This window comes from Stomoxys calcitrans, chromosome 5, assembly GCF_963082655.1.
Source record: "Stomoxys calcitrans chromosome 5, idStoCalc2.1, whole genome shotgun sequence".
Taxonomy (NCBI): domain Eukaryota; kingdom Metazoa; phylum Arthropoda; class Insecta; order Diptera; family Muscidae; genus Stomoxys; species Stomoxys calcitrans.
In genome coordinates, this window is record NC_081556.1 from 38,793,467 (window position 1) to 38,815,419 (window position 21,953).

At 44.0% G+C, this 21,953-nt stretch overlaps 2 protein-coding genes across 2 annotated transcripts; both read left to right on the forward strand.

The window, feature by feature from the left end:
• Window positions 1-954: 954 nt before the first annotated feature.
• Window positions 955-15,125, forward strand: LOC106082414 (protein lin-54 homolog). Its single transcript, XM_013244911.2, has 4 exons — window positions 955-1,325; window positions 7,919-10,532; window positions 14,380-14,522; window positions 14,599-15,125. The coding sequence occupies exons 1-4, from the start codon at window positions 1,304-1,306 to the stop codon at window positions 15,033-15,035; spliced, it is 3,216 nt and encodes a 1,071-aa protein (XP_013100365.2). The 5' UTR covers window positions 955-1,303; the 3' UTR covers window positions 15,036-15,125.
• Window positions 1,955-3,966, forward strand: LOC106082415 (elongation factor Tu). Its single transcript, XM_013244912.2, has 2 exons — window positions 1,955-2,071; window positions 2,138-3,966. Exon 2 carries the CDS (start codon window positions 2,177-2,179, stop codon window positions 3,641-3,643), a length of 1,467 nt encoding a protein of 488 aa, XP_013100366.2. The 5' UTR covers window positions 1,955-2,071; window positions 2,138-2,176; the 3' UTR covers window positions 3,644-3,966.
• Window positions 15,126-21,953: the final 6,828 nt, after the last annotated feature.

Below are 21,953 nucleotides of genomic sequence, written 5' to 3' on the forward strand. Positions count from 1 at the left end.
GGAATGGCAAAATGTCATAACTTTTATAAGGGGCGTTAAGACGATTCGAAGTATTTTAGTAAAAACAACATTAATGTGAATTTACGAAAACAAATCAAATGTAAAAGGAAAAAAATGTAGCATTATAAATAATTTACGTGTAATAATGGCATGGCTAAATAACAAAATCTATGATATATTTAGCAGAAAAGAAAAAAAAATCTATAGCAGTGAGTGTTGCCGCTTTCAAGTTTCAAGAGGCCTCCTTTTTATAAATGAAGGTGTAAACAAATGTTAATGCCAGTTGTTGTTATAACCACATTAACACGTAGAGGGAGCTATCCTCATCAAGCTTGGTTTTTTAAAGACGCTATAAACTCGAGCTATAGCTCAAAGTGCCAGACTGTGTGGGGCTCATAAACACACACGATTTAAGGCTAGTACTATATTCGTTTTTGGCGACATTTTTCGCCGATTACTTTTTCTAGATAATAGATTTTAAGGAAAAAAACTTGATTTAATTCACAAGGACATTTTTATTTCATCATTGTTATTTTCATAATGTTTCAAAAAAGTAATCGCCGATAAAATGCTTTTCAACGGTCAAAAACTAATGTAGTGCCAGTCATTAGTGAATATTTTACAATTTTTTCAATTTTGACAATTATTTCCCCATAGCATTTTCGTCGTCCTACCGACCATTTCGCTGTACATAATGTTAGACGCGCGTTCGTAACCCTTTCTTTATAAATAATCCAAATAATGCCAAAAGTTAAGTTTTTACTTCTTTTTTTATAAAATTTCATTTTAAATGTTTGTACCGTTTTGCATTTGGCAAATACGTTCTGCGCCAAAATCTAAATACCTCACCTTATATTGCAGCTCTAATACAACCCTATTTGTTGTGGATTTTTGACATCCATACACAACGAATGTCAATGTAAAACACATTGACAAAAAAATTTCCTTCACACACGATAAATAGAAGCAAATATCTCATAATTTTGAAATTTTTTTCAAAATTCATTCAATTAAAATATGCAGAAAGTGATAAAAATCTAACTATAAGTTAGCAGTTAAGTGAAAAGTGAACAATTGCCATACAATCGCAAGGAAACGCAGCAAATTTCGGCGAAAAGATTTGCTCGTACATTTTTGGTGGGGTTACAGCTTTGACCAGAAACCAGCAAGAGCCCACAAATCACGTAGTATAAAATTCTTCAGTGTTTATTTATTTTGGATGAACTTTATTTAACGAATAATTGGTGAAATTTGTTAGTGGGCTTGGTAAAAAGCATAAAAATAAAGATTTTCATATGTGCGAATGGATATGAACAGTAATATGGGTAAGTCAATAGTTGAGGTATGAATGAAATCTTACATTTGAATTGATGATTGAATTGAGCTGGTAGTTTAGTTTTTGTTGCTGTAGCCTGTACCAATAGCTCGCAAGCAGAGGGCCACTGGCCAAGTGCAAAGTGTTTGTGAAACACAAATACAGCATGGAAATTGATAAAAAAAAATTGCAAATTATGTTAATAGAAGTAGTGGATTATTTATTTTTTCGTTAATTTGTTGGCCATTGGTTTGCTGTCTAAAATGGTGACAAAACTTTTGCTGCTGTACAAAAGAGCGGCCAACAAAGGCAACCGTTTTTATCTTAACGGGATTCTGTGGAAATCAAATCATTACTTTGCCAAAGCCTTGAAATGTGTTAAGCAAGTAGCAGCAACGTTGTAGCATTACTGCAATGTATTTAAATTTTAAGAATTTTGCTGAAAAGTTAAAATAATTTCTGTTTTATCATATTGTTGCCTCCAATTTTATTTCCTCATAATTCGTTAAGCGTTACCTTATGTGGGTATTTTGTTGATTCTCAGAGTTGCCTTATTGGAAAATTTCCCTTGTTGGCCTTTGCAAACTGTGTTTTTTGTAAACATATGGCTCGATTTGCCATCATATGGGGGGGATATTTTTGACATTTGCTTTACTTCGGCACATTTGGGGTTAGTTTTACGCAATTGCCTGTTTTTCAGCAATTGGAGAAAAAATTAAAGAATTTTCTTGAAAATCGCCTGAAAATTAAGAAAAGGTAAATGGCATATATGAAATAAGTGATGTGTGTAAAGAGTTTACAAGCATTTGTGTTGTTTTGCAGTTTTTGAAGTGTTTTTCTCTTAAAGTCAACATTACCAGCATGTCTGCTTTATATGCCGCTCGTCACCTAACCGGTGTGACCTCTTCAGTTTTGGGAAGATGTTCTACTGTGAGACGTTGCCTGAGCACTGCTCGCCTAGTGCGTGCTGCCCGTGGCTCTCCCTCGGCAGTAATGCAATTGAATAAGCATTTGAATGCTCTTGCCCCATTCTCTGCGGGCTTCCAACAATTTGTTAGGGAATATGCTGCCGAAAAGAAGGTATTTGAACGTACTAAGCCTCATTGTAATGTGGGTACCATTGGCCATGTGGATCATGGTAAAACTACCTTGACTGCTGCCATTACTAAGGTCTTGGCCGACAAGCAACTGGCAGAGAGCAAGAAGTACAATGAAATCGACAATGCCCCTGAGGAGAAGGCTCGTGGTATTACCATCAATGTGGCCCATGTGGAATATCAAACTGAGAATCGCCATTATGGCCACACCGATTGTCCCGGCCATGCCGATTACATTAAGAACATGATTACTGGAACGGCCCAAATGGATGGCGCTATTTTGGTGGTGGCTGCCACCGATGGTGCTATGCCCCAGACCAGAGAGCATTTGTTGTTGGCCAAACAAATTGGCATCAATCACATTGTGGTCTTCATCAACAAAGTGGATGCTGCCGATCAGGAAATGGTGGATTTGGTTGAAATGGAAATGCGTGAATTGTTAACTGAAATGGGCTATGATGGTGACAACATTCCCGTCATCAAAGGCTCTGCCCTATGTGCTTTGGAAGGCAAGAGCCCCGAGATTGGCTCAGAAGCTATTTTGAAACTTTTGCATGAAGTTGATAATTTCATTCCCACACCGGCCCGTGAGTTGGACAAACCATTCCTTTTGCCAGTAGAAAATGTATATTCCATTCCTGGCCGTGGTACTGTGGTAACTGGCCGTTTGGAGCGGGGTGTGGTCAAGAAGGGCAATGAATGCGAATTTGTGGGCTACAACAAGGTGATCAAGTCCACCGTTACTGGAGTGGAAATGTTCCATCAAATTCTGGATGAAGCCCAGGCTGGTGATCAGTTGGGCGCTTTGGTGAGAGGTGTTAAGCGCGATGACATTAAGCGCGGCATGGTTATGTGCAAACCGGGCAGTGTTAAGGCTCTCGATCAATTGGAGGCCCAAGTATACATTCTGGCCAAGGAAGAGGGCGGCCGTTCCAAACCTTTCATGTCTTTCATTCAGTTGCAAATGTTCTCCCGCACCTGGGATTGTGCTGTGCAAGTACAAATACCCGACAAAGAGATGGTTATGCCCGGCGAAGATACCAAATTGATTTTGCGTCTAATACGTCCCATGGTCTTGGAGCAGGGTCAGCGCTTTACGTTGCGCGATGGCAACTTAACTTTGGGCACCGGTGTAGTGACCAAGGTCTTGCCTCCTCTGAACGAAAACGAACGTGCCTCCTTGACGGAGGGCAAGAAGGCTCGCGAAAAGAAGTTGGCCGCTAAGAAATAAGCTTAGTTTGTATTTTGCAATTACCTACGTATAAGTTCTATTTTTTATTTTAACGCTTAAAATCATATGCTCTTGCGATTGTTTCATTCATTATTTGTAATTGGCTGAGAGAAAGCTTTATGTACTTGTTTTTCAACATTTTTAAGTTTTTCAGTTTGCACCAAATCTGTTTTCTCCGGTTTTTTTTTTTTTTTGATAATGCCAGACCCTTATTATTTTTGGGACTTTAAATAGAATATTTGAATGATATGAATGGAAATTTGTTAATCTTTATATCAGTTTTATTCATGTATTTGTCTTGGAATGAGATTGTATTAGCAAAAGTATATGGAGAAATAAAACTGTTAAAAACCATTTCGAGAGAGAACTTTTTATTAAAAACTTGCAGTTTCCTGAAGACTTTCCCAACAAAAAAACATTGGAAACTTTACTCATATCAGGCAATGACGCTCAATTGAAGTGTTAGAATAACAATGGGTGCCTTTTTTCAGAGTCGCCGCAGAGCGACACCTATTGTAGAGAATTTGAAACGCTTGACGTACAAAAAATTTGTCGTAGGTTGTCAACAGTAGTATTTTCTCTTGACTTTACCTTCTCTTTGGGAGGATTTTGAAAACTCGAATACAAGCTCAGATGTCAGTAAGCAATGGTCGACGGTCAAATCGCTCACCAACTCGACTTAAGGATTCTGCAGTTTTTGTAAAAAACTTGCAGCTTTTGAAGACTTTCCCAACAAAAAACAGAGGAAAATTTCCTCATATCAGGCAATGGCGCCCTCTTGAAGTGTAAGAATAACAATGGGTTTTTTTTTCAGAGTCGCCGCAGAGCGACACCTCTTGTAGAGATGTTAAAAAGCTTGAAATAAAAAAATAATTATGACGTCGGTTATCAAGAGTAGGATTTGTTTTTGACTTTACTTTCCCTTTGGGAGGATTTTGGAAACTGCAAATCAGGCTCAGTAGTCTGTAATCAATGGTCAATGGCAAATTCCTCACCAACCCGACTTAGGGATTCTACAGTAGACCACAACAAAGAGAGGGCTAAGTGCATGAATAGAATCCAGGCACGGAAAAAGTCATTCATTTACAATCCTGTGCCAATTGTGGGTAAATGACACAGTTCTCGATAGTCCAAGCAGAAATCCGCCTTTCCTCAGCCCCATAATAAGTGAAGTCTTGTGACGTGAAAAAGCAACGCCACGGGGCCTTGGTCACCCATGTATCCACAGCACCACACCGCGCCGCATTATGCGATCAACGTAGAGTTTCTGTGCGACCAAGAAGCTGGCACAGTGCTTATCAGCTATCCATTCCTGATATGATTCGTTTTCCACCTCATTCTCCTCCACTCCTTGATGGCTCGGGATTCAGCAATGATTGATAGCCTTTTCTATGATTCAAAGACGTATCTCCTTAACAGACTCTGTCCGAAATGCTCCGAAACCGAAGTCTTCAGCGCTGGTAGACAGTCCATGACAGCCTTTCAGTTAACTGCTTTTGCGTCATCATCGTCTCAGGATCGCAAAGCTCCCGCCTGAAAGACACAAAACCCGTCCAAAAGTTCCTAATTTCAAGGAACTCAATGTAGATTCCTATCCCGTAGTCCCATCTAATTTAGATCTATTCGGCACGAAATGACTGAGCACCAAACGGGTTGGAACTTTGAGCTCTGATTTGTGTAATGCTCATCGTTGTTTTTGTTGTTGTTGTTGTTGCAGTTTGTTGTGTTCTATCTTTCGTCTGCTTGATTCTGTTGATATCAAAATCCAAGAACTCTGCGACTAAGATGGTGTGCGTCCAGCGGGCTCTGGATCTGAATCGAGTGGCTCTGGATGGACAGTTAAATAGGTGACATGTGGTCCCTGGTCACAATCGGGATATACATCTTGCACGTCGACATCAATCCTTGCTCTGTAGGTGTTAAGGCGCCTGCATCTGCCTTAACGTAATTGAGCCAGAACTACTCTGGTTTGCCGGGGGAGGTCCATTTCTTCAGGTGCAATGAGAGGCGGTCGTTTTCCAAGGACTATATTCACCCGTACGTGCTAGCGTGTCTGCATGAATATTGTCTGGACCCGCTCGATATGCCGCTTGATCTAGAGGTTCTCTCTTATAGCGCTGAACCTCACGCTCTAGATCATGTATATCTACCTTAAGTCTTCTGGGCGGTGGATACACACTGGCGGTGCATAACTTGCCACAGACCGACCATTTGATTTGTACGTTGTCAACGAGGTTTCTTTTTTAGGGAAGGAAAAGGAGGATAGGTAGCGGTTAAACAATGCCGGAGATATCACCCCGTCTTGGAGAACTCCCTGTTTTATTCTACGGTGCTTCGACTTCTTGTCGCTAGATTCCACAAATAACTGGCGACCATATAGATAATTCGCGGCCCTGCGTTTCAGGCCTGGTCGTGTTGGCGATATCCTTAAATAGGTCGATAGGTCCAGCGCCACGAAGACTGTCCCATCACATGGCCTGGGCTGATTGAAGCCACGGCAAATATGTGCGGTGATTGCATGCAAAGCAGTTGTTGTGCTATGCAGTCTTTGGAATCCATGCCGGCGAATGGAAATACTCCTACCAGGCTCGGTAGGAGTAGTCGAGAAGGGAGATCGGTCTGAACGACTCCCTCTTACTCGGGTCCTTTCCAGACTCCAGTAGCGGGATCACTCTGCCCATCTTCCAGGCATTGGGAACTTAAAGAGTGTTCATAGACAGGTTGATGACGTATGTAAGGTACTCAACTCCAGGTTGATCCAGATTATTCAGCATCAGTGTAGAGATTTCGTCCAACATCTTGGATGAATTGGCGCCACGGGTGACATTCGTAACTTCGCCCACTGTGAATTGTGATGTCTGTCCATCGGCTCGGAGACCACGGATGCGACGAATGACTTTCCTCCTAGCCGTCACAATAAATTGACGGTTGAACAACCTGACGCATATTTTCGCATCAGTCACATTAACGTCGCCAAAAGTGTTCGAGAGCAGTAGGCCACAGCTTGCCTAAACCGGCACCTAAGTTACATTGCTCCAAGTGTTCCAGCCACAAATTCCGCTGACTACCCCGTTTACTTTCAGATTCTGCCCGCTAATTCTGGGGTTAGTGGGGTCCGTACAACAAATCACATCACGCTCGTCTGCGAGTTTCTACTACCTGCGCCGGGAAATTGGGCCGCACTTGGGATATTCGACCAGCTGGTATAAAGCAAGCGGCTGCTGCCTTAATGATGTCTCGGAAATTCCTTTCGTCAACTAGCACATTCAGTTCACTGAAGCGGCGATTGGTGTACTCTCTGAAGCAGGCCCAATCGGCCTTCTTCTGATTGATAAACGTCTGACGCTCAGAGTTTATGAAGCCGGGTGGTCGGTCGATTGTGAGAATTATGGGGAGTTGTTTCGATCCCAAAGAAATTACGGCTTGCCAGAATACGTGCAATGGAAATGTCTGGCGAGCTGCTACACCTCTTCGTAATCCTAGTGGGGGCATCCTCATTCGGCGTGTAAAACGTAGAGCCTTTAAATATGCTCTGCCAGAGCTACGCCCCGCTAGTTGTCAACTAGGGGAGAATGCCATGAAATGTGATGCGCATTAAAGTCTTCTAGAACCGGACGATTATGGCCAGACAGTAGCCCTCTTACGACGGGCTTGTAAGCACCTTGCAACATATACAGGCCAGAGTAAGATCGAAAATGTAGCCACTCCATGCGCTGGTTACATCTCCACCTACCGATGTCCAGGCGATATTCTGCAGCTTGTAATTCTCCGAGCGCATGATTCCTTCTGAACTAGAAAAGCAACCTCGGCCACTTTACCAAGGAACAATTCCATGGCAGCCGGTTGTACGCACCGGATTGACTCGATGGACTTCTTCATCGGCAAGGGCTGCCGCCTCAGTGTATAACTCACTGCTACAACAACAACAACAACAACCAAGGACCTTGTTGGGCCTTCTTAGCCCCATGCTGTCTCTTGGCTGATAATTTTCTTTTGCAGGAGTTTGCAACAAGTTTGTTCTCACAAAAGAAGTTGCCTGCCGCAAAGTGGATGGTTCCTCGAAGAGCGGCAGGAGTTTATAGCAAAATGGTCCAATATGCAGACACTATTGCACATTGTTGTGTACACGCACATGAACATAAACCCTTGGAAATACTGTGTAAATGTGTTAGTGTGCCCGCTATTGGTTTGCAGCCTCTAAAGATTGCTACAAAAGATTGTATTTTGCTTTTTTCCTTTTCTTTTCATTAATCCCACTTTGTTCTTTTCTTCCAGATGCTCTCGATGATACCTTATCTTTGCCGGAAATTAGTTTTGATGATTTTCTAGACTCGTCGCCCGTAAAGAAAAATGGCAAAACCGCAGATGACGAAGATTCTTTGGAATATGAAAGTAAATCGCTTGAAGATGACAGTCTTAATACTCCAGGACCTAAGAAAACACGCATTGTAACAAAAGCATTGAACACCAATTACGTCACCAGTAAATCCATACCCATGCGTTCCAATCCTGTTAAGGCCGGTGGCAGCAATCAACTGACAAGCTATGCCAAGAATGGTGCAAGTGGGAGTGGAGGTAATACTTCAGCACCTATTCTATTGAATAGCAAAAATGTTTTGCCCAAAATGGCCACTCAGATAACTAACAGTTCGATTAAGATAACACCAAAAGCAACAACATCATCTTCGGCAGCTGGTGGCAGTGGTGGAGTGGTGAGCGCTATTGGCTCAGGCATTGCAATGGGGGGTAAAACTGCTGTTAGAACCTCAACGCGACAATTGATATACATACAGAAGAGTACAACTTCGTCCGCAGCAGCGACGAACACATCAAAAGCGGCAGGCAATGTGATCAGTGGAAAGCAACAAACTTCGATAAATGCAAATACCAATAGTGGAAATATGGGGGCTAGCTCCAGTGCCAATGCCAACAAACCGGTAACCATACAAGTTGTTCGCAATTCCGATGGTAGCTTTGTACCTTTAAAAACATCCACGGCAGTAGCAGGTGTTAAGAATGCCACTTTAACCCTATCGCCTACTGCATTGGCGGGCAGAAAGATTGTAACCACCTCGGGAGGCCAGATGTTCATAAAAAGTGGCAGCACTACAACTGGAGTTGTCAATCCCAATGCCACAGCAATGAAGACTTTGATAAAACCTGTAACAGCTTCCTCGTCCGTCAATACTGAGGGGGGCTCAAAGTCCAAAACAATTGTGGTACAGACCACTGGTGGTGGTGGCGGTGATTCATTGCCAAAATCCAAAGCCATTTTCGTACAGAGTAATACAGGAAAACAGATTTTGGTAAGCAATACGAATTTGGTGAAATTATCTCCCAAACCTCAGACCACAACAAGTACCAGCAGCGGCTTGGCATCAACGTCCAGCCAAGCTGGTGCTGCTGGAGGAGGAGGACAATTGCAAACCATACAAGTGGCCGGCAAACAAGGTGTACAATATGTAAGGGTTGTGCCAACTTCTTCTACATCCAAGACCGGCGTAAGCCAAGCCATTAAAACTGTAACAGTAAGCTCAGCAACAGCCACATCTATGGTAGGTGCTACCAAAATGGTTACGGCAATAGCAACAACATCTTCAACGACACCCACAATGGTTACCAGCTCTTCTGCTCCTGTGAAAATATTAAATAACTTGCCTCAAAAGTTTACAGTGGTGCAAAAGGGTGGTGGCACCAAAGTTGTGCTGACCCAGAAAAGAGATGCAAATGGCATTGAATTTGCCCCGGTAGCCTCAAAGGTTCAAAAGACCATGGTGACCTTGCCCATTTTAAAGTCTATATCAGAGAAGACCACAGCGAATGAAGCCATTAAAACATCCCACAATACCACCACTAACACCATCAATGCCCAGACATCTGCCACCAGTCAGCCGACTTTGATGAGAAAACATAAAATTTCCGAAATTAATACGGAAATAAAAAGGATAACCTCAAGCGCGGACAAAGAAGACAATGGTCCGCCGGATATAAAAAAGCCTACACCCAATAGTCGTTTAGTTGTCATATCCAGTCACAATGCACCAACTATTTTGAATAGTGGGGTACAACAGCAGGCGCGCTTGAAGACAGTTGCCAACAGTGGCTCGCTCAACACATCCTCTGGTGGGTCGGTTACATTGGTGCAGGGCACCAAAACGTTTGTGGCAACATCTGCCAACTCCTCATCCTCAGCCACTTCTATGTCTACTACAACAGCCCCCGGTAATAAACTGTTTACCATACTAAAACCTTCTGGCCAACAAAATTCGGCGAAACTTTATAGCGTTTTAAAAACCAGCAACGTTACCACAACAATAACACCCAGTCAAACCACAATGACGACGTCTGGAGAGGCTCAAAAATTCAATCTTAATAAACAAGCTCTTCTTCAACAACAACAGAAAATGTTTCACCAGAAACAATTGCAAAAATCCAAAACCGCCTCAGGAACGTCGCCGACGTCTACTGCGATCGTTGTCAAATCATCATCATCATCATCGTCATATTATCCCATCAAGATTAAAGAGGAACCCTTAGAGTTTCCTGATAACTCCACCACCGCCACCGATAAATGCATCTCATCGCCATCATCATCCTCATTGCTTGCTCCATCTACATCCACATCAACATCAATAGCATTACAGCCTTTATCTATGGTCCCCACAGAACTGCAGGATGATCCGAATAAAATCGATTTGGTGGCGGGAGTTCGTCGTAAACACTGCAATTGTAGCAAATCACAGTGTCTTAAATTGTATTGCGATTGTTTTGCCAATGGCGAATTTTGCCAGGACTGTACGTGCAAGGATTGCTTTAATAATCTGGAGAATGAGGACGAACGCCAAAGAGCCATAAGGAGTTGTTTGGAAAGGAACCCCAGCGCGTTTAAGTGAGTATAAAAAAAACATAGAAATAAGAGAATAGCCAAGAAAAATAGGTCACCCCTGAATTATTCGACAAGGTGGTACAAAGCGGATGGCTGCCCATGTAGACATTGCCATTGACATCTGGGATGTTTTGAGAGGGGCGGCCGTACAGACACTTGCAACAAAATTTTTAGGTTAGATCCGTATATCGCTCGAAAAATTGACTCAGTTTCAGACCATTTCAGGTTTTTACTGTTCTGTGCCTGTCTTTTGAACCCATGTGCCATTATCAGTCCACTAGGGGATGGACTAGGGGATGGAGCGGACTCTCAGGCACCTGACTCCGTGTTTCAACACCAGTTGCGTGCTCTGACTGTATCGATGTCCATCTGATTCAACGTGCCGAATGGGTGCTAAACCAAGCCACTCTATGGCATGGACCACAGGCCAATCAGTCTCCCATCTTTCAGCATGCCTGCAATAACAGTCGGTCGTGTGACAGTGCCCTTCATGATTTGGTTGGCTACACCAAAGGGAATTTGGGTGTGATCGAGAAGACACAGAGCTTCACGGCGTTGCAGATCTCTGGATCAAAATGGAGTGCCCGAGAAAAGAGCTTAAAGCCATTCTAAATGTTAGACCTTGATTTTAGGGTTTGTGGCAATGAATTCGCTTTAAGACTGTGGAAGCCAGGTACCTAGCGATCCTCAAACTTTGAGTGTTCTTTTAATTTGCTGGGGTTTGGCGATGCGGCGTGGCGACATGCTATATGCGCCACGATTCTTATGCTGAGACCGGATTCTTGTGTAGAGAGAAGTTGGAGAAGTCTATTAGTGTCGCAACTTAATAGGAAGTTGTTGGGAGCTGAATCGGGTATGGCGCAAAGTATGTTTACTGCGGTTTTTCGGCTGATTCTCACATATGGATGTCTAATGCGGCATCGTCAGGTTTTTGACAACTGTACCCCCTTCAGCATATTGGAGAAAGCACAGAGTTTCGCGGCGGTGTTGATCTCTGGAGCAAGAAGGAGTTTCCCGATAATGCCATTCTCAATCTTAGGCCTCGATTTTAGGGTTTGCGGCAGTGAAGTTCGCCTTAAGGCTGTCGGGAGCTGTCGATCCTCAAGTTTTGGACATTCTTCGAATCTGCAGGGGTTTGGCGATGCGCCGTGGCGGCATGTTATTCGCCACGATTCTTTTGCAGATACTGTATTCTTGTGCAGAGAGAAGCTGAAGAAGGAAGTGGAGGAAAGGTTCAAAATGGGACTGAATGCTCTTTACTCATGTCGCAAATCTATATCAGGACTTGAGCGGCTTAAACCGGGTACGATAAACTTGATATTTGTGATGGTTTTTGGGCCGGTTCTCATCTATGGATGCTTGGCGTATCAGCGGGCTTCGGATAATAATGTTCTCCGCAGGATGATCGAGAGCGTATAGGGTATTGCGGCGGTGCCGATCTCAGAAGCAAGGAGTGCCCCGGCGCTGAATGCCATTCTCGACCTTAGGCTCCTGTGTGTTGGTGCGTGGTAACGAAGATTGCCTTAGCACTGAGGGAGTCAGAAAACTGGCTATTTTCACACTTTGACCATTCTTCTGATTTGCTAGAGTATGGACCCACGGAGGGCCGGCATGCATAGCATATTAAACCACGACGGAATGTTTACCGCTGGAGTTTTTTTTTGTCAGGTTGGACATTTTTTTCACTCGGCTGGAGATGACTCACTCTTCCCGGGAGGTTTTAAAAACATGGATAGAACTCGGAAAAGACATACGTGTGTCGCGTTTTTCACTCGGAGATCTTCGCGTTCTTGAAGTCAATAGAGATGATGTGGATGCGGAAGTGGTGTTTCAATCGGACTGTCAAATTATGCATGGATAGTTAGGTGGCCTGGAGTCTCTAGTGGGTCATTTGAGGTCAAGGCGGGTTAGAAGGGTTGGCGGGGAAAAAGGCTAGCCAGGGATGGACCGCGATTGGCGCAGACCATGTTAAGTAGAATGGACGCTTTCTACGATGACCGCGCAACTGGTTTGGAGACGGTCGACCGTCTTTTGTGTCAAGGTCCCACAATTGCAATGAGAATACACATAACAATGGGTGAACAGATTTTTCGGTGCCTGTATTCCTTCAATGCACTTAGTCCCCTTTTCATTTTGGAGTTCTGTAGAGGTCGTGTTAGATAGGATGTACGTTTGTGCGATGACAGCGCAAATATTTCGGAGAGGGTCGATCACCTTTTGTGTCACTGCCCTGCAATTGCAAAGGAGAATGCATAGAATAATGAGCGAATACCATTTCCTGTGCCTGGACACCTTAGAGGCACTTAGTCCCCGGCACGGGATAACTATGAGCACCACACAGCCCGGAACTTTGATCCCCGATCTGTGTGGTGTTCATTGTTATTACGAGAAGCTTAGCTGCGAGCTATTGGGTGCGGCTATGCTTTATACGGAGTAGCTGCAATGCAGTCGCGGACAATCAGCTGTATCGAGTGTCAGCGGAGGGTCGCAGTGGGATGCCGGGCAACACCGGCTCTTGCATAAATATCGAGTGTCTGTGATACTCGATATGGCACTCGTTGTTGTTGTTGTTGCTGCCACATGTTAAGGTGGCGATCCTTGTCTAGCTCCTGTAGGTGAGCAAGCTCGTTCCGGTCCAAGGGACCGATTACTGCGGGAACATGGTGGCCTTTGATTATTTAAAGGCGCCAATAACTCGCCTTGTCATATCGAGCATCATAGGCACTCAGTATTTGTGCAAGACTGGTGCCACTCGACCTCTCTCACTGAGTCTCACCGCTCGATACCGCTGATAGTCCGAGGCTGCCATTGCAGCTACTTCGTATGGAGCATTCCACTATCCGCTACCTGTGGACGCGCCCGGTAGCTCGCAGCTAAGCTTCTTGTGTGTTGGGACCTAAAGACTCCATGTAAGGCGGTTTACAATTGAAGTTGTTAGTTGCTTGCCTTCTCAACTAACCTAGATTCGCTCATAACTGATCATAATTTCCACATCAATATTTACACACAACATGTGCGTTGCCAAAGTTGTTCTTAGCCGTTGCCAACATAATAAAATTCCCAAACAATAAATGTAGCATTAGTCTCTCTTTAAAATAAGAAATGCCACACACGTCATGGTTTATAACTGAAGCTTAATCAATTGGCTGATCTCTAAATTAAACCACACCAAGGAGGCTACACATTTAATACCTCCCCAACAACCTCACCGCATCAGTGATGTGTTTTAGAATACACTTTTTCTTACACATTTACAAGTTAGCTCTCATTTTCTCTCCTATAGGCATAATGGTCTTTGCACTAACACAAAAAAACGGACCATTAAGCTAAAAACAAAAACATCGTGCTTTGTTTTAGAATACACTTTCTCTTGCACATCTACCAGTTTGCTCTCATTTTCTCTCCTATAGGCATAACGGTCTTTGCACTCACACAAAAAATGAACGATTAAGCTAAAAACAAAAACTACGTGCTGTGTTTTTTCTTTTTGTTAGTTTATTGGAATTTTTCTCTCTAATTAAACAAAATTTCCTTCAATAAAATTATTAATTTATATTTAGCAGACTTCTGGAAAAATACCCTTCGTTTGATATTAATTTCATTACAAATCCACTCAGGCGTTTGGCGGCTAAGGTATAAAATTACCGTTGCAAATTTTTACTCTTGCATTTTGTTAGCTATTTGTGTATAAATACAACACTGCTTACAGTGTTGCCACTCTTGTTGTGCTCTTGGGAAATTATTTTTTTTCGAAATATGAAATAAAGTAGGCTTTGATTTTGTTGTTAATACACTTTGATATGCTTCTCTGGCGATTGCATTGTTAATTTGTTTTCCCTATATTGTGCAGGCCAAAAATAACATCGTCCAGCGATCAAGGCGACATGCGTTTACACAACAAAGGCTGCAATTGCAAACGTTCTGGATGTTTGAAAAATTATTGTGAATGTTATGAGGCAAAAATTCCCTGCAGTTCAAATTGTAAATGTGTGGGTAAGTACATAAAGAAGATTAAAATCTTTCAACAAATGGTGACTACAAAACAACTTTGGTTTTTTCCCCCCCCCAGGATGTCGCAATGTTGAAGACCGCCCTGATTTGGACCTAGATCCCGTGGATCCCAAATTAATGGCTACCATGGCAAATGTCTCGGCAAACGCTGCAAATCAAAAACGTGGCTATGATAAAACACAAAATGTATTTATAAAAACTGAAAAGTATGGCAAAGACGGCATTAAATCGGAGGCTGGTATCGAAAGCGGCATGGATCCTCAGAGCAACAAGGATGTGCTCATGGTTGCCGAGCAGCCACAATGCAATTTTATAACACAAGAGGTGGTTGATGCCACCATACAGTGCATGGTCACCCAAGCAGATGAGTGTGAGAAGAATGGTTTGCCCGCTTATCAAATGGAAAAAATGGTGATGGAGGAACTGGGAAGATGTCTGGTGGAAATTATAGATTTTTCCATACGCAACACAGATACTAGTTATACACAGGACTAGAATAAAACAAACATAAGTTGTAACTTTTAAAATTGTTAAATATTTTTAAATATATAAAAAATAAAACCATAAAATATATATAAACAATAATCACTTGGCTCTAGCCTAGAGGTTTAATATTAAAACAAAATATATTTTAAAGTAGAGTTTTACAAAAATATTCGATATTTTTAACAGAAAAATATTACAATAAGAAATTAAAAAAAAGAGAATAATTGAAAATAATTGAAAAAAAACTTAATATATAGACTTATTTCTAAAAGCATAAGCTTTATACCTTTGTACATATATTTAATTAACAAAATTTTTATTTTTAGATTAGGAGCAACAACTTTAAAAATTAAATAACTTTCATTGAAAATCATTAGAATAAAGAGGGAAACTTTTTGAAAGTTTGCTGTTTTATTCTATAAGAATTTATTATTGTTTATTTTTTTGAAAATGATTTCTTTAAACTTGCAGTTGGTGTTATAGCTGTAAACATATACATACATACTTTCATATATTTTTTTAAAAGTTTTTATTTCGTTAAGAGCCATCTTCGACTTCATTTTGTCTTATTGACATTTATTTTATTGTCTTATTTGCCATTTAACATATTTTGATTTTGTCGTTTCATTTTTCACACTTCTTTTAAGCTCAAACTATCTTTGCAACCAAGATATCCCAAGTTTTTTCTGTAAGTGTATATATGCATAGATTTAGGATGTAGATGTGTAACAATAAAAGCGACATACATATACATAAAAATAAAATTCTGGACAATTATTTTTATTATTATCCAAATTGTGACAACATTTTTTAAACTAAATTTGGATCAAATTTTGTTGTTTTTGTAGCCACATTTTCATGTGGAAGTGGCAATCTTCGTCAAGCTTCTGTAAGCTCGTTCCAGTCCAAAGGACCGATTTTCGCGGGAACACGGTGGCCATTGGTTATTTAAAGGCGCCAATAACTCGCCTTGTCATAGCGAGCATCATAGGCACTCAGTATTTTTGCAAGTATTTTGGGTGAACTTTAAGCCGCACACCCTTAAATCAAGGCCTAAGATTGAGAATGGCATTCAGAGCGATTATCGGGGAGCTCCTTCTTGCTCCAGAGATCAGCACCGCCGCGAAACTCGGTGCTTTCTCGATCACTCAGTATTTGTGCAAGAGCCGTTGTCGCCCGGCCTTTCACTGAGACTATCCGCTCGATACCGCTGATTGTCCGCGACTGCCGTTGCAGCTCCACTATCCGCAACCTGTGGGCGCGTCCGGTAGCTCGCAGTTTAGCTTCTCGTGACAGCAATGAACACCACACAGATCGGACCTCTATGTCTTAGTTTGTGTGGTGCTCACAGCTTTTCCGTGCCTTTATCAAATTTTCCGTAAAGAAAGTGTAATTTTAATTGGAGTTGGGTGCCGTATGACCTGAAGATAATCACGAAAGTCCAATCCCATGGCAGCATGGCCGATTGACCCGATGGAATTCAGTGTACGTTTTCGTCATGGGAGAGGCACATTCCGGAGTACCTTCTCCGCACGCTTCTGGTCCGTGCCGGGATTGAAAAGAACCCCGGACCCTGGTTCTGTTCGGTTTGTCAGAACCGCCTCCATCATCGTTCGGTGTCGGTTAGGTGTAACCGGTGCTTGAAGTGAGTACATTTCCGATCTTGCTCTGGCCTCACTTCACTACGGGAGTATAGTCATACTGGATATGTCGCAAAGTGCTGTTCGAACATAGCCAGCAGTGCGTCACAAGCGTCGTCGTCGTCGTCGCCTTCTGCGTTCTCGTCGTCGGACTATGTGACCCCACGACCTCTCCTGTACGGCAATATACGCAACAGCAGCATCTCAGCCCAAATACTGCCAGGCAAGCCCCGTGGCAAGATCGATGAGATTGTTTCATGAGTCGGAGAGATATATTGGTCGCAGCAATCCAGAGACAAAGCTTGCACAGTTGTCAAGGATACAATGAGAATCGCTCAAGGAATGGAGATGGGGGATTGGGCTTCGTGATACACCATTCCGTGCAATATAGACCCATGTCGCCTGCGCCTGACGCTAGTGATCCCTACATGGAGTACATGGGGATAGCAGTCAGGTGCGGTACTGCCGAGATAGACCTATGCAAATTGCAAATTTTGCCCATGAACATTCCACTAAGAAACAGGGGCAAACTTCTCACATATCAATGAGTGCAGTCCGATTCAAGTTTTAAGCTCAATGATAAGGGGCCTCCTTTTTCATAGCCGAGTCCGAACGGCGTGCCGCAGTGCGACACCTCTTTAGAGAGAAGTTTTACATGGCATAGTACCTCACAAATGTTGCCAGCATTAGGAGGGGAAAACCACCGTTGACTATTTTTTCTCATGGTCTCGCCAGGATTCGAACCCAGGTGTTCAGCGTTATAGGCGGCCATGCTAACCTCTGCGCTACGGTGGCTATACAACGTGTATATACCGCCGGTTAGTAGCTGTGTCCCCATTAATGGCCAGCCTTACAACCCCGACCTAAGGGGGTTACTATCTGGCCATAATCGTCTGGTTCTAGGGGACTTTAATGCGCATCACACTTCATGGCATTCTCCCCTAGGTAACGACCAGCGTGGCATAGCTTTGGCAGAGCAGATTGAAAGCTCCACGTTTTGTACGGTGAATGAGGATGCCCCCACTAGTGTTACGAGGAGGTGCAGCAGCTCGCCAGACATTTCCATTGCTCCCCCTAATCTCCTGAATGGCTTATCTCGGCAACCCGTCATCTCTTTGGGGTCAGACCACCTCCCCATAATTCTCACCATCGACCGACCAACCGACTTCATAACATCTGAGCACCGGACGTTTATCATTCAGAGGAAGGCCGATTGGGCTGACTTCAGAGAGTACACCAATCGCCGCTTCAGTGAACTGCCACCCCCGTCGGATGTGCTTATGGCCTAGAGGAAATTCCGAGACATCATTAAGGCAGCAGTCGGTCGAGTAATACCGCTACTGAAGTCTGGAAAGGACCCGAGTTTGGGAGAGTCGTACAGACCGATCTCCCTTCTCTCACCAGTGGCAAAGACGCTTGAGGCATTACTCCTCCCGAGCCTCATAGGAGAATTTCCATTCGCTGAGCATCAACATGGTTTTCGAATACTGCATAGCACAACAACAGCTTTGCATGCCATCACCACACACATTTGCCGTGGCTTCAATCAACCCAGGCCATGTGATAGGACGGTCCTCGTGGCACTGGACCTATCGAAGGCATTCGACACGGTCAGCCATGCCAAATTATTTGAGGACACCGGCAACATGTCCCTCCAGCCAGGCCTGAAACGTTGGGTCGCGAATTATCTGTGTGGCCGCCAGTCATTTGTGGAATTTAGGGATAAGAAGTCGAAGCACCGTAGAGTGAAACAGGGAGTTCCCCAAGGTGGGGTGATATCTCCGGCTCTGTTTAACCTCTACCTATCCTCCATCCCACCCCCTCCAGACGGCATAGAGATCGTATCATATGCGGACGATTGTACGATCATGGCATCAGGCCCCCCACCCTTTGATGACATATGCGATAGGTCGTCTATCTCAACGAGCTTGCCTCATATTTCGCTGCAAGAAATCTGAAGATATCCGCCACCAAATCTTCAGCCACACTGTTCACTACAAATACGCGTGAGGTGAATAGTGAGCTGACTGTGACGGTCGATGGAGAAATGATTCCCACTATCAAGTGTCCCAAAATACTTGGCGTCACATTTGACAGCTCTTACACATTTTCCCTACATGCCACAGCAATTTGCGATAAAGTCAATAATGGAAACAAGGTCCTCAAGTCACTTGCTGGCAGCACTTGGGGTGCAGATAAAGAAACCTTGTAGACCACGTACAAAGCAATTGGCCGGCCGGTGTGGTAGCGCCAGTTCTGCAGCGCCAGTGTGGTCCCGTCAACTTTGTGACACGGAGTGGAATAGTATTCAGATCTGTCAGAATGCCGCCCTCCGAACTGCGACGGGCTGTCTCCGCAGTACTCATGTGGACCATCTCCATCAGGAGACAAAGATCCTACCAGTGCGAAGACATAACTACATGCTGTCTAAGCAATACCTTTTGGGCTGTTATCGCAGAGACCATCCAAATCATCATCTTGTGGATAGATATCCACCGCCCAGAAGCCTTAAGGTAGATCTACATGATCTAGAGCGTGAGGTTCAGCGCTACAAGAGAGAACCTCTAGATCAAGCGGCATATTAAGCAGGTCCAGACAACATTTATGCAGACACGGTAAATGGCTACCGGGTGAATGTAGTCCTTAGAGAACGACCGCCTCCCATTGCACCTGAAGAAATTGACTTCCCCCGGCAAACCAGAGTAGTTCTGGCTCAATTACGTTCCGGCAGATACAGCCGCGTCAACTCCTATAGAGCAAGGATTGGTGCCGACGTGCAAGATGTATGTCCCGATTGTAACCAGGGACCGCACGATACACGTCACCTGTTTAACTGCCCGGCCAGACCCACTCTACTCAGACCTAGATCCCTATGGACGCACCCCATCTTAGTCGCAAAGTTCCGGGTCTTGACACTCAGAATCAAGCAGACGAAAGATAGAACACAATAAACTGCTAAAACAACAACAACAAGAAAGTCCTGAATCTGAGTATTATTCGAGGACATGAGCCAAGCCAAGGATTAAAACACCCTAAAAGGAAGAGAATGGAAGGACCGATGCATCAATGTGATGCTCGAGGATAAGAAAAATGTTCAGAGGAACCTCTAGGTTAAGTTTGATTGGAGGGCACACTACTAGCAATATTGGTTACCAGTCGCTTCACTTGGAGACCTTAGGTCCATTGTGATCGCTCTAGCAGAAGGTAGAAGAGAAAAATACAAATGAACATACACCACAGCACAGTACAAGACAAGTCCTCATGGTGTTTTATGCAGGCGCCTGCCATGATGGCTTAATCTTGCAGGGCTCTGAAACCCGGGTGAATTTTGATGCGTCTACCAACGTCTTCATATATAGCCAAAACTGGCATGGTTACCAATTTGAGTTCACGTTGTTTGGACGTGTTCTCCCCCTTGGTGAGGAGCAGAGCACTTTCCAAACTCTTGCCGATCTATGGGTCACGGTTGAGTACATGCAATTCCACATCGAGCATCGAAATGCCCTTCCGGCGATTTTAGGTGTGTAGCCAGGCTGGAACCGAAGTTTAAGGGGCTCCTGACTCCCGTGGTACCAGATTGAGGGCTCTGGTCAAACCCCGTTGCCCTCCTCCTCTACTTCCAGTTGAACTCCAAACAGTTCCGGACTGGTCGCCCATGGGATGATGTCCATCATCATCATCATCATCATGGGATGATGCTTGCAACATCATAAAAGACTCAGCGCAACCTGAGTAATTAGGAGTACTACCGAACATATGAAAAACACGATATACGTCCCGGCACGGGATGACTTTGAGCACCACGCGGGTTGGAATTCTCAGTTCCGATTTGTGTGATGTTCATCGTCATTACGAGAAGCTCAGCTGCGAGCTATCGGTCCACAGGTTGCGGATAGTGGAATGCTCCATACGGAGAAGTAGCAACGGCAGTCGCATCATTGGCGGAGTTTTAGATTCGAAGCAGAGAAACTCCGCAAGAATGGGTTCTATCTTCTCTTTTGTAGTTTTTCCAAATGCTGGGAATTTTCATGGGGTTTGTCCTGTGTAGGGTGCATCGGAGGCTAAGTACCAGGCTCAGCTGAAGAAGGAACGTCGAGGAAAAGGTCAGAAGGAGACTGAATGCTCTCTACTCCTGTCGAAACTGAATAGGAAGGTGTTGGGAGTTTAAAAAGCTACGGGGCACTGTATGTTAATTGCGGTTCTTCCTGGCGATAACGGCTTTTGACAACTTTGCCCTTTTCAGCATGATCGAGAAAGCACAGGGTTTAGCAGCGTTGCTGATCTCTGAGTAGGAATGGAGTGCCCGAGAAAGGAGCTGAAAGCCATTATCAATCTTAGACTTTGATTTTAGGGTGTGCTGCAATGAAGTTCGCCTTAATAATGTGGGAGCCAGGTACCTAGCGATCCTCAAATTTTGAGCGTTCTTCTAATTTGCAAGTGCTTGGAGATGCGGCGTGGCGGCATGCTATATACGCTACGATTCGTGTGCCGAGACTGGAGAAGGAACATCGAGGAAAGGTTCAAAAGGGACAGAATGCGCTCTATTCATGTCGCAACTTAATAGGAAGGTGTTGGGAGCTTAAAACGGGTATGGCGCACTGTATGTTTACTGCGGTTTCTCATCCAGTCTGAACTTCATCGTCACAAGACTTCAAAAGTGCTACAGCAGCCATCTGTCGAGAGTGTGATTCAGTAAGCCAATTCAGGCCACCACAGAACTCCAGAATGACAACGGACTAAGTACTAGCAGGGAACACAGATGATCGCACATTGTCATGTGTCTTCCTCTTGGAATTATGAGGCAGTGACGTAAAAGGTATTCGACCGTCTCCAACTCCTCTTCGTCACCGCACTTCTTGTAGAAGTCTGCCTCTCCCTGCATCCAGCGCAATAACAAAGGTCCATGGCAGCTGGTTGTGCGTATCGGATTAACTGCCGCCTCAGTTAACTTCTTCGTCCCTTTTTCGTCATGGGAGAGGCACATCCCGGAGTGCCTTCTCCACACGCTTCTTGTCAGTGCCGGGATGGAAAAGAACCCGGACGCTGGTGCTGTTCGATTTGTCAGAATCACCTCAATCATCGGTCGGTGTCGCTGAGGTGTAACCGCTACATGGTGTTAGTGCATTTCCGATCTTGCTCTGGCCCTACGTCGCTGCGAGTGTATAGTCACACTTAATAAGTTGTAAAGTGCTGTGCGAATATAGACACCAGTGGATCACAAGCGTCGTAATCGCCTTCTGCGTCCACGTTGTCGAACTATGTGACCCCTCTGACCTCTCCCCTGCGG